Here is a 12,941-nt window from a genome sequence, read left to right as displayed (position 1 = left end):
AACAGAGTGCATGAGAGCAGAACTCAAACACATTTAGTTAACTGAATAAAGTTTCACAAAATAAACTTTCCCCAAGAAACTTCTAATAGACAACTTAAGGTTCATTCAATGCTTTATAAAAAAAAGTCATTACTATTTACTGAGACTGGTCTGAAAAATAACTCTTACAAATAACTATCACATTGATGAATTTAAATAGACAAAAGGAAAACTTTCATGGTGTAATAATGACTCTTTGCATTGCATTCAAAGAGCTATTTCCAATGTAAAAACACTACCCAAGTGAACAGAGTAGGATTTAAGAGCTCACTAATTTTCCTTAAAAGGCCTTATTACCTTTTCTTTCTATTCTATTTCACTAATGAATAAAATAAACCCCAAAATGTACACTTATAATATCTGACTGAATTTTCTTGAATAGATCTCAAAACTAGTTAGATGAGGTCTCTCACTTAATTCACTTTAGCCAAAATTAATACTCATCTTTGGAGACAGATGGTCATTAAAGATTATCAGAGAACATATTGACATGTGCCACAATATGAATGAACGTTGGAAATATTATGCTAAGTGAAAGAAACTAGTAACAAAAGAATCATGTATTTTATGATTGTATTGATATGAAATATCCAGAATAAGAAAATCCACAGACCCAGAACATAGGTTAATAAATAGTTACCTAGGTCTGGGAAAAGTGGATGGAAGTGTTAGGGGCACATCGGATAGCTTGTGTGAGGTTTTAACATTATTTTTTTGAAGACATGATGAAAATATTCTAAAATTAATTGTAATGATAGATGGTGAACAACTCTTTGAATACAGCAAAAGCCACTGAAATATATCATTTATATGGGTGAACTATATGACTTCTGAGTTATATTTCAATTAAACTATTAAAAATATCAGAAAATGGGAATAAATATATACAGTTCATAAGATCATTTTCAAGACAAGAGACTTCATTATCAACATCAAATACTGAGAGCTAATAGAACATATTGTATGTTGAGGTAATTGGGAGTATGGATTTAAATGTGATATGCTCTTTTCCTCAAAGAGTATACTATTACATAGAAAAAGTTGTAATCACAAAAAGTTACAAGTTATAATACAGCGCATAAAACAAGTTTCTGATTTATAGCTAAGAAAAGTCAGTGACAATTATAATATGCCTGTGGCATATACTGCTAAATTCTCGCAATCAAAAAGATATTCAGGCTTTCAAAAAGACCATATAGTCTGAGTGTTAAAAATTAACTCTAAATGATAAAATAGTTAAATAGCAAAAGAAGCTAATTATATTGTCTAACTCTTCTTTGTCTAAAAAAAAAAAAAAAACCTGCACACACACAAAAATCTTTCTTTGCCAGGCTGAATATAATAGTCTGTGAATTATAAGATCAAGCAAGCAAACTGTATGTTTTCTAAAATATGAGTATCCTTCATCAAGTTTTATACTTAGGGCAGCTAAAAGACCTATGTGGAGGGATCAGCATTAAGCCCAAAGGACAGGCAGTGCAGAGCAAGAAAGAAAGCAATTCCCTCGTGTCTTTTGCAGGTCACTACCAAGGACCATGTTAGCAGATCCACACCAGACCCTTAACAGGCAGTTCTGCTGCTACCAGTAATTAGCTTGGACAGCTCTGGCTCCAAGAGTAGCAGCAAGGCTACACCATAATGAGCTCAGCTGGGATTAGCAGGACAGGGCAGGGAACCAAGAGAGCTCAGGCATTCTGCATTGCGTATGTATCTAGGAGATCAAACAAGGATGGCTGGCTAGGTTATCCCCTCTCCACCTCATTCCAAAAATGAAGCACGGCAGTGTCTAAAATACAGGCTAATGAAGAGCGACACCTCCAACAGATGAGAGCCACATTAATTAACACAATCCCTAGATCATATTATACAGTTTCTGTTAGAGCTAGCAAATGTGCAACTTGTTATTTCATAACACATATGTGTGTGTGCGCGGGTGTGTATGTGCGTGTGTGTATGCAAAGCTAATCTTTTGTTGTTGTTATTTCTATCGGCACAATCCAGATTATTTAATTTAAAATTTATTGGGTATTTGTCTAGTATCTTTAAGTCACAAATAATGCCTCCAAAATGTTTATCTACCTCTATATTGTAAAAATCAAAGCAAAACCAAAAACTCACTTTTGAATCATTAGTTCCTGGTTCTCCCTTTTGAAATATGCCAGTTCATTCCACACGGCATCAGAATCTTCTTGTCGAAGTTGTTGGGGATCTGCTCTCTTTATTTTTCTGATTTCAATCCTATTTTTAAAATAAAGTTGCTTTTTTCCTTAACATATTCAAAGTGCAATAAAAAAACTAAATAAATTACACATTTCTTAAAATTATTATGTATCTAAGACCAAATTTTGAATTTGTAATTCACACTCACTAATAGATAAATGTGATAAATTTCCTAGAACTGAAGTGTGTAGAAATTAAAATTCTGTATTCTAATTTCCTAAAGTTAAACCTCTACAGTGGAAAGCAAATTTTTAATCAGACACATGATATTCTTAGGTTTATTCCTCTGATTCTAGTCCATTAGTAATAAAAAATACACTGTAGAACTATAGCAGTCTCAAAAAAAAAAAAAAAAAAAACTATAAGTGATCATCTAGAGTTTGTTGCCACCCAATCTGAATGTGGTATACATGCTCTGTCTTAGAACAAGATTTTAGTGATGAACATGTCAGAAAAGAGATTTCACTCTTACACTGAGGAGATGCTAAAGCTTAGGAGAAATCACTTTATTGCTGCTTACTGACACACAATACGAAACACTTTCCATTCATCAAAGGAAAAAATTAGATGTGACAATTATCTACAAGTGATGCCAAATGTCCTTTACATTTTCATTTTCTGTACATAAAACAAACCCTTCATTTTTATTTTTAAAAAGTGCTGTACTGGCCAATTTAGAAACAGTATTTCTCTGCAGAGCAGACCAATGTGTATCATCAACATTGCCCTAAAGGATCCATCTCAAAAGATGAGAGGGTAGTAGATTTTCTGTACTCATTCAGTCCTTTGCCCTTTGTTAATACTGTTAACAGGGGAGCCACTTACGACTAACCAAGATCTGAACACCTGTTCAGAGCAATTGAACTGAGACCACCAATTCATTCAGATAAGCTGGAGAACAAACTGATGGATAGTAAAGATCTTCAAATTGCATACTAGGTTCAAGTAGTTTTAAGATAGTTAACTATATGTGTGAATTTCATATTTTTCTTGTCTTTCCATTAAAACTTAAACACTTTGGTGGTTATACACATTTTAAAGCATTTTATTCATTCAAAATCAGGATTTCAAGCATATGAATATTAACTATTTCTGTATTAAATGTATGCTTTTATTTAGCTAGTCTATTAATTGTAAAAATACAATAATTCATAATCACCTACTACTAATGTCATCTGCAAATGATAGGAAAATCTAAGTTACAGCTAGTACATTTCTCTACTTTCATTCATTATGTTCTCTATTTAAAAACTCACAATAAAAATTTGACTACCAAATAATTTCTTTAAAACCAAACAAAAGCCATTAAAACACCTATATAATGCTACTCCATTCCATTTAATATTTAGGGAAATGTCTTTATGAGCTATGTAACTCACATGCCACTGCCTTCTTCCCACTGTTTTAATTGCTCTTTTACTGCTCTGTAGTTGGTCTGTAACATCTGTAGCCTTTCCTTGCGTTTTTCATGGGCATCTCTTAGCTCATCATTTTCTTGGCTCTACAGAACACAAAAAAAGCAAGTATAAAAGTTTGATGAAAACACTGGTATAATTTTTCAAAGAAAAAGTTACCAATTTAAATATGAAATTTGAAAGACAATAATAATATGTAAATATGAATGCATTTGTAATAGTTATTTAAGTGAAGAAAGGAAAGAATTCCTCAAGATGAAGATTTGGTTTACTTGATAAATATAACCTACTCAACTACAGTTTTTTAAATTGCTAATATAATTTCCAAATTATGCTATGAAATTAGTTTCATTTTTTCCTTGTTAATTAATATACATATATCAGAAGGTCATTTAACACATTTTTATTTTTTTTTCTTTTTCACCAACAAAAGGATTTGACCCTACATAAAGTAAGAATATTTTGTTAAAATGTAGGGACATTAATCATAGTAGTAAGACCAATTCTTCAGGCCACAGAGCCATAAATTAATATAGAATAAAGCACAAGGATTACACAAAAGGAAGAAAATAAGGCTAGACTTATACAAAAAGTAGCATAATTTAATCTTTTGGGGTTCTACCATGAAGAACTGAAAGTGGAGAAATAGGCTTAGTGCTCTTGAGGTCATACAATAGACAGTTCAAACACTATTTTGTTATCTCAAAATCTAGCTTAAACAATTAGTCAACTAATTCTAACTATATTGTATATGAGACAAATTTTCATCAGATGTGACAAACTCGTAAAGGCCACATTCCTGTCCTCAAAAGATGTATTCACATTACTTATTATTTGTGTTTTTTGAAGTAAACTTAATAAAGTTTCTTCCCTGTGAGAATTTCAATAATTTAGAAAACCTATTTGTATTTCTATATGAGTGAACTTCGATGCTTATTTGCTGGGAGAAACAGGTACTTGAGATGGGAAGCCTATGGTAACTAGGAAGATCAGAATTCCATTCTTGTTGTTTTTCTTGTTAGCTATATAATCTTAAGAAAACTATTCAAACTAATTAAATTTCATTTCCTATAAAATAGAGGAAAGAAAAAAAAAGGCTTAAGTAGGCTGAGGCCCTGGCACTTGTGCTTGTCCTAGAGAGGCACAAAACTAAAGTTAGCCTCTTATCATTTCCTTTTCCCAGGTATAAAAAGTACTGTACTATTCCTTTAAAATTCATTGTTTCCTTGACCATTCACCTCCCACGAATAGGGAAATACTACTTTATAATACAGTCTACCTCATTTTACTGTAATTCTAGTTGTCTCAGCAGTATGGTATTTTGTTGTTCTACCTTGAATATGCTCCTAGCAAAATTCTTCTGTTAAGTAGTTATTAGGAACTTGAACTTGAATTTCTAATACTGTTCAATAAACAATCTAAATGTCACTTTACTCATCAAACTAAAAACTTCTAATCTCAAGGAGGTGAATAAATCCTAAGTAACTGAAATTTAGTTATATAGAAAACTAACAATAATGTTAATATCTTGTCATAGGTGACATATGGTAATTATGTTTAGTGGGATTCCATGAGAACTAAAAGTTTCATTAGTAATTTTAACACAATGTATTAGAAATATTAATAAAATAATTAGGTTTACAGGTCATATTAGAAAAGAGTCATGTCAAAACAATTTTTGAATAAATTCATAACTAAACTAAAATGATTACATCAAAGACTTTTAAAATAGCTGCTATAATTATTATCTATGGAATAGAAATTATTGGCTGTAAACTTTCATCTTACAATGAATTTCTTTAAAAGTACTGCATATAAAGCCCAGTGTTTTAGGGATCATTTAGTTCTGGGTTAAACATCATTAAAAATTCTAAGAAAATGGAACCTTTAAGTTTGATCAAAAAGTGAAAATTAATATAATGAGACATCCAAATATTCTCAATTACTATTCATGATTGATCCTCTGTTGAATTAATGAAATGAACTGAATTTCTAATCAGTATTGTCACTATTTCAGCACTTTTTAGTACTACCCCAGCTACTATTAATCACTGAATTTCTACCAATACTTTTCCCTAATTCATCTCCTGAATCAATATATCATTTATGTTGTGTTAGGTTCTGTACTAGACCTAACAAAGAATCAAATTACTGAATGCTACTACATCTGCTTCCCAAAGGTAAACTGTTCAATATTACCAAATAATTTTAGTTTTCTTACAATAATTCAAATAAGTGGTTCTTTTTATTGTGTAGTGATTTTAGGAAAACAGTTTTATACATATGTTTTGTGCTTTAATTTTACTTGCTTTTTAATTTATTATAACTAAAACCAGAGTGTTTATATAATTTTTATAAAATAAAATCTAGACCATTAAAGTAGAATTATTTATAAAACAATTTAACAGATGTAATTTACAATAATAATTCTTTTAAGATGGAATTTCAGTCACAGATTTTACTTTGTCCTATTTCAGAAATACTAAAATTTTACAGAAGGTAAATATGATAGAATTCACAAAAATATTTTCCTATTATAATACTGCAAGAACAGATGTTAGCTGAACCCATCTATCAAAAGTTGGTTATCTCAGAAAAAATAGTTTGAAGGAATAACCAAAATACTTTTTCACAACCTTCTCACAAAGTCAGGCTAACTGTAGTTTGGATTATGATTCTTCAAATCTCATTTGACATATAATAGCCAAAATTAAAAAAATAGTAGTTTATTTGGGAAATATTACCACCAAAGACCTTATAACAAAATCAAGTTTAAAGACTGATAAATACATTTTATAGCACTAATCAATGCATTTTCCTAAAAGGATACACACAAAGATATTCCATAGGCAGCTGCTGAATTAGAGCCACTCATAAAATCATTCTATAAATCCTTTGTTGAGTATTTTCCAAGAAACTCGTAATTAAAATATAGGCTTTTGTGTACAAACAAGTCTGAAGACTGAACATTAGAAAATATAAAATAGGAAAACTGAATTGCTTGGCTATCCTTAAAGGTATTTTCAAATTTTGTTAAGTAAGTTCATAAGAACAAAAACAATTCTTAACCTAATCTGGTTTGCTCAAAGGTTACTTCATAAGAATAAGGTGAATTAAGAGCATAAACTCTATTCATGAAATAGTAACTTGATCTTCAGGGAATAAGAACAAGGCTTTAGAGGAATAGGGAAAAAAAAAAACAAATTAAAAATTTTAATATAATATCAAGGATTCCAGTGTGAATGTTTAATTTCAGCAGAATGTATAAAGTGTATATATATTAAAACATCGAAAAAATACATATAAAATTTATTCAACAAATTAATGCTGTTAAATGGCATTGAAAACTGCTAATAAAATCATGTTGCCAGATGTAAGAAAATCAGTAAAACAGGGATTTTCATGGCATTAATAGTCTGAAGAATAGTAAGGATTTCATAGACTCTAATTCAGATTTCCAAACTATATTTTATAAGTTGCTAGAACATTACATTTATGAAGTCAAGATTATAAATGGAAGTTTTATTAAAAATAACTTTAATTTCTTCCATACTATATCTGCTTATTTATTACGACAAGAGTCACCCACCTTGAAAATATGAATAGCTACTCACAAGAGTCAGTAGAACAACTTAATGGGTCAATATTTGTAGAAAATTAATAACTAGCATTAGAATATTTATATGCATAATTTACTGCTGACATGACACAGTACGTCATATCAATGTACTAAAAATCCATATATACAGGTTCCATGGGCTACTATTGAAACCTATTTGTCTCTCCCATCTTTTAATTTGCCTAGGTAAACAACTGAGAGTCCTAGAGCTATCTACAATGCCTTGGAATATGACTTTTGTCTTTACTTCAGTATTTCCCATGGTATCTTCCATGGAAAAGCAGCCACCTTTTGGAAAATATTAATAGTAATATAACCAAGTAAATATGGGAATACCTATATATAGATTCACAATGTGAACTGATATGTTAAAGATTCACAAAAAATAAACCTTTTAATCCATTGTTTACAATAATCATTTGAGCATGGACCATTTTTTATCTACCATACTCTCATGAATCTCTACAGAACAATATTTCATAGAATAACAAAGGCCACGACAAAACTTCCACATGTATAAGTGGGTGATGAACCACAAATAAAAATCAAGTTCAATAAATGTATTTTAAAATCCAACAGTTACTCATTATAGGTTGAACTGTGTTCCCCTGCCTCCCCTCCTACAAAAAAATTACATTGGAATTCTAACTCCCAATACTTCAGAACTTGTCTTATTTGGACACAAGGTCTTTACAGAGATAATCAAGTTAAACACATCATTAGGTGGGCCCTATTCCAATATGACTGATATTCTTAAAGTAAAGGGAATTTTAGACACAAGGAGATAGATATGCAGAGAGGGAAGATAATATGAAGACACAGGGAAAATGTAACCTATAAACCAAGGAAAATCTAAATTTACCAAAAGCTAAGAACGAAACCGATTCTCCCTCACAGACCTCAGAAGAAAGCAGTTCTTCTGACACCTTGATTTTAGACTTTTCTAGCCTACAGAAACTTGCAACAATAAATTTCAGTTGCTCTAAGCTGCCCAGTTTGTGGTACTTGTTTACAGAACACTAAGAAAAAGTACAGTCACATTATTATTTTCTGTGTTTGCTTCCAGGGAATCCGAGGCCTGTCGTATGCTAAATATGTGTTCTACCACTGAACTGTACCCCCACTACCAAATAATTACTATTTTACTTTATATTTACATGCAATAGAGTAATAGAAATATTATTATGACAGAATAATGAGATTATAAAGTGATATCTTCTATCTTTATTAAATACAATTACCATTACTAGACCAACATTAATCTATTGATTAAAAAGTTACTTTGAACGCAGTCACACTCTTTGGAATTACTTTACTATACAGATTTTGTTTACATCTTTTCCTAAGTGACCGTGATTATAATATATTTCTCTCCTTAAAAATAAAAAAATTCACTAAATGAGAATATACAGAAAAAAATCTTTGCTCTAATTTTGCAAATTTGCAGTGACATAAATTTGAAACTCATAATTATTAATTGACTTAAATTATGAATATAGGGGTGCTGGGACATGGCTCAGCGGTAGAGCACTTGCTTAGCACAGGTGAGGCCCTGGGTTTGATCCTCAGCACCACATAAAAATAAATAAGTAAAATAAAGTTATTGTGTCCAACTACAACTATAAAATAAATATTTTTTAAAATATGAATATAGGTAAACTATAAACAAAGTTTTATGAAAAAAAGAACTTTACTCTAAAAATAAAATTGGGGCTTCCTCCCAGAAGGGTGTGGTCAGAAAAAAAAAGGAGGAGGAAATAAATCATATAATTATTTGATACTCTGTTTTTAAACAAGGAATTCAAGAGACAGATAGTAAGAGACTAGATATAAAATGCCACTGAATTGCTATACACTTACTGCCAAAATAAGGGATTTATAGATCTCTGAGAACAAATGGTTGAAGATCCTCTACTGTTGAATGGATATGTGGCTAATATGTCAATTTGCCAGATACTTGATTAAAACAGAATTTCTCCATCTTTCTGAATGAGAATAATATTTTAACGAATATACTGAATGCTATGGATTGAGTGTGCCCATTGTGTGATATTAAGAAGGTAGAAACAATTTGACTATGGTGCTTATAGGTAGGAAGTTTGGAAGATGCTTAAGATTAGACAGGATCATTAGGATGAAACCTCTGTGATTGAGTCCCAATCAGTGGCTATATAAGAAGAGGGAGAAAGAGCAGAAGAGAAACATACATATGCACATCCTGTCTAATGCCATGTAATGTCTTGTACTTCTTGAGAACTCTACCATCAAGAAGGTATCATCTTATGTGATTCCTCAAGCTTCACCTTCAGAACTGTGAGACAAATCAAACCTGTTTTTTTCATAATTTACCCAGCTTCTGATATTGGCTATTAGCAACAAAAAATAGACTAATACACTGAGTAAAGCACATGCCCTCCCTAATATTCAGGACATTTAGTTGAAAGACCAAATAGAATTAAAAACTGAGTATAAAAAGATTTGATTCTGTTTACTCAAGTATCTGAGCTGAGACATTGGTCTTCTCTTGCCTCTGGACTCATACTGAAACATGGACTTGACTTGAACTTATACTATCAGTTCTCCTTTTTCTATAGCCTCAGTCTGGAGCTATATCATAGGCTCTCCTGGATCTCCAGCTTCACAGCTACATATCTTGGATTTCTTGGCCTCCATAATTATGAGTCAATTCCTTATAGTAAATCATGTGTATGACACACAAACGTATATATTTTTATACACTCACACACATAAATATACACACATATATATCCCTTTGGTGTATGTATGCACAGGCCCTGGGTTTAGGCCCTAACACTGGGTGGGGAAGGGGGTTGTGATTGGTTATGTAATCACACATAAAGCATTGGACCTGACACAGAATGGTGTAAAACTATTGAGAATCAATTATATGACTGAAATTCAAATATGGAAAGGCTTTAGATAATTATAAATAAAGAATGAAGTTTGCTATATTGAAGTCAGAGAAAAAATAAAAGCCTTTGAGGAGTTAGGGTGTAGTAATACAGCACCTGCCTAGCATGTGTGAGGCCCTGGGTTCAATTCCTAGCACTACAAAAATAAACAAACACAAAAAAAACAAATAAACACTTAATGTAGTCACATAAAAATTGGTTCAATATGCATGAATGATCTCCTCTGTTTAAGAGAATTCATTAAGTTTAAATCAGGAAGTAAAAGCTCTCAAAGACAAACCAATCAGGTATAGATTTGTTAAACCTAGGCAGAATACTCAAAAGTCACATGTTCTGAGACAAATTCATTTGAAATGGAAAAAAAAAAAGCAATTTTTTTTGCCACTTGACTACGTAATTTTCATACAAAGGATAACTTAACTGTATGTTGCTGAGCTAATTTGAAAGGTTTGGTTTTGTTTTTGAGATGGGATCTTTCTAAATCGCCCAGATTAACCTCAAATTCTCAGTCCTCCTGAATTAGCCTCCAGAGTAGCTGGGATTATAGGCATATACTGCTGGGCCCAGCCTGTTAATATGATTTTTAACTCATTTTTATTTTCAGACATTTATCATATATAAAGAACAAGAAACTCTTTTCCATTTGTTATAGTTCTTTGTCTTTGAGGAAACAATAAGAAATTTAGTCTAAAGTTTAAATGAAAATATTCCAAATAATTTCAAAGTAGTGAATAAATATTTAGTTTTTAAATAGCAAATGTTGTTGTATTATTTTATGATCCTCAGAAAATTTAAAAACCAGATTAGCTGACTGCATGCTTTTGTACAGGTAATTAAATTCAGGAAAGAAATATGACAAGCCATTATTTGTGCAATATTTGTTTACTTTAGTATAGTTTTATCTTTGCATGGTTATTATTAAAGATATGATTTAATTTTCACCTTTAGTTGTAGGGCCTTCTCTAAGTTTTCAATCTTTCTTTCAGCTCTTGTCAGCTTCCTCAGCTCCTCTGAGTCTACGAAAGAACTCTTTGGGGACAAAGACCTTGAACGTTTCACAGGTGGTTCCTCGAGAATAAAACAAGGACATGGTTGAACTAGTTGAAACATCGGATTATGAAAGACATGCAAAATTAAAGAACAAGTAATTTTGAATACTAATAATGAATTATAAAAAAAATCCTGCATGGAATACAGAGAAATAACAAGCGGAATTACCACAGTGCTACCGCTAAAGGTTTCTCTGTGACTCGTTAATGAGAATATTCATTTACATTTACATTGTTTCTTTCAGAATAATGATGTCCCATTAGGGAAGACTAAAGGGTTATAGACTCAGAAATGCAAGAAACCTCATTACAAAGGAGGGGATAGAGGCTGGTCTAATTGCTCTATAAGGGTCCAAGGTTACACTTGATAGGACAACCAGAAACAAGAGGGAAAGGATTTTTTTCCCTTTGAAATAGTTTAACACACAGTGAAGTTGAAGGAACAATATGCTTGAGGAATATAAATACAACAGACAGTAGATCTTATACCATAATGACCATATGGTCATTAACTACAATGTGGCTAACTAGAGACAAGAATGTGTGTTTATATTATGTACAGCTTCATATACCAATCTGGAGAAGGAATATGTGAAAGCAACTATTAAGCTGGGCAACATAGTATTCATCCTCACAAAAAAGAAAGAAAATTTTTCTTAAAATACACCTCTCCTCTTCTCAAATTTTATCAAAAACAGTAAAAAATCAAAGCAGTACATTTTTAAACTTCAGCAATTCAGCAAGAAGTCAAATTAGGCCCTATAATGATATATTTCAATTTTAGCTGTATTTACTTTCATTCAGATAAAGCTTGCAAAACTATTTCAAAATGGTAAGAATACACAATACAGTTATGTTTTAGTAAATGAATAAAACTCATTCCTCTGAAAATTATTAACAATTTTATGGGGAGTAAGAGTACTAAGTAATTAAAGAAACATGGGTCTAATTTTAAATGTTTTCTTTATTATGATAGTTTGTTCTACTCATAGGAAAAAATAGAATCAAAAATAATTTATCTTTAAAACAGTCTTTTACTTATAAAAAATATTTTTCCTCTACTGTTGTTTAAATAAAGTATTAACAAAAATATATCTTAAACTCCTTATGTTTAGAGAAAATTATTTCAACTTACTTAGAAGTACTAGAATTATAATATTATGGAATTTTTATATTGGTAACATTCTGTATAATCTTTTGCAGTATAATACAAATACATAAAAAATAGTAAAAAAAAAAAAGTAAAAGCTGAAACATTAAGAATATTTTTACATTAATATAAATATGCTAATTTTCCCTACTACCATCCTTTAAATACAAATAAATAAATGCACACCTTAATATTAAAATCCATTTATTATTTTATATTCTGTATGTATTATACTATAAATATCATATCAGGATAAAAGAATACTGAATGTATTTTTCTTTTAATTAAAATTTTAAAAATGAGTAAATGAATATTAAAATAAACTTTTAATCAGATGATTATATCAGATAAATAAGGGATGCTTATCAAAAATTTTTATTTTTATTTTATTTATTTTTTTTAAAGAGAGAGTGAGAGAGATAGAGGTAGAGAGAGAGAGAATTTTTTAATATTTATTTTTTTAGTATTTGGCGGACACAACATCTTTGTTTGTATGTGGTGCTGAGGATCGAACCC

The 12,941-nt window shown here is 30.7% G+C and overlaps 1 protein-coding gene across 8 annotated transcripts in view; it reads right to left on the bottom strand.

Annotated features, from left to right (window-relative positions):
- Positions 1-12,941, bottom strand: part of Cntln (centlein) — a 314,434-nt gene that overhangs the window by 136,766 nt on the left and 164,727 nt on the right. For all 8 annotated transcript variants that reach the window (XM_058586366.1, XM_058586368.1, XM_058586367.1 and 5 more), the window contains 3 exons: positions 11,169-11,294; positions 3,639-3,760; positions 2,158-2,277 (listed from right to left, as the gene is read on the bottom strand). In XM_058586366.1, coding sequence (XP_058442349.1) covers positions 2,158-2,277; positions 3,639-3,760; positions 11,169-11,294 — 368 coding nt within the window. The remainder of the gene's footprint in view (positions 1-2,157; positions 2,278-3,638; positions 3,761-11,168; positions 11,295-12,941) is intronic.

This window comes from Marmota monax, unplaced genomic scaffold, assembly GCF_021218885.2.
Source record: "Marmota monax isolate L192 unplaced genomic scaffold, Marmota_monax_Labrador192_F-V1.1 WCK01_AAM20220418_F8-fsc00033, whole genome shotgun sequence".
Classification (NCBI taxonomy): domain Eukaryota; kingdom Metazoa; phylum Chordata; class Mammalia; order Rodentia; family Sciuridae; genus Marmota; species Marmota monax.
Note: the sequence above shows the minus strand (reverse complement) of the source record. Positions and strands in the feature narration are given on the sequence as shown.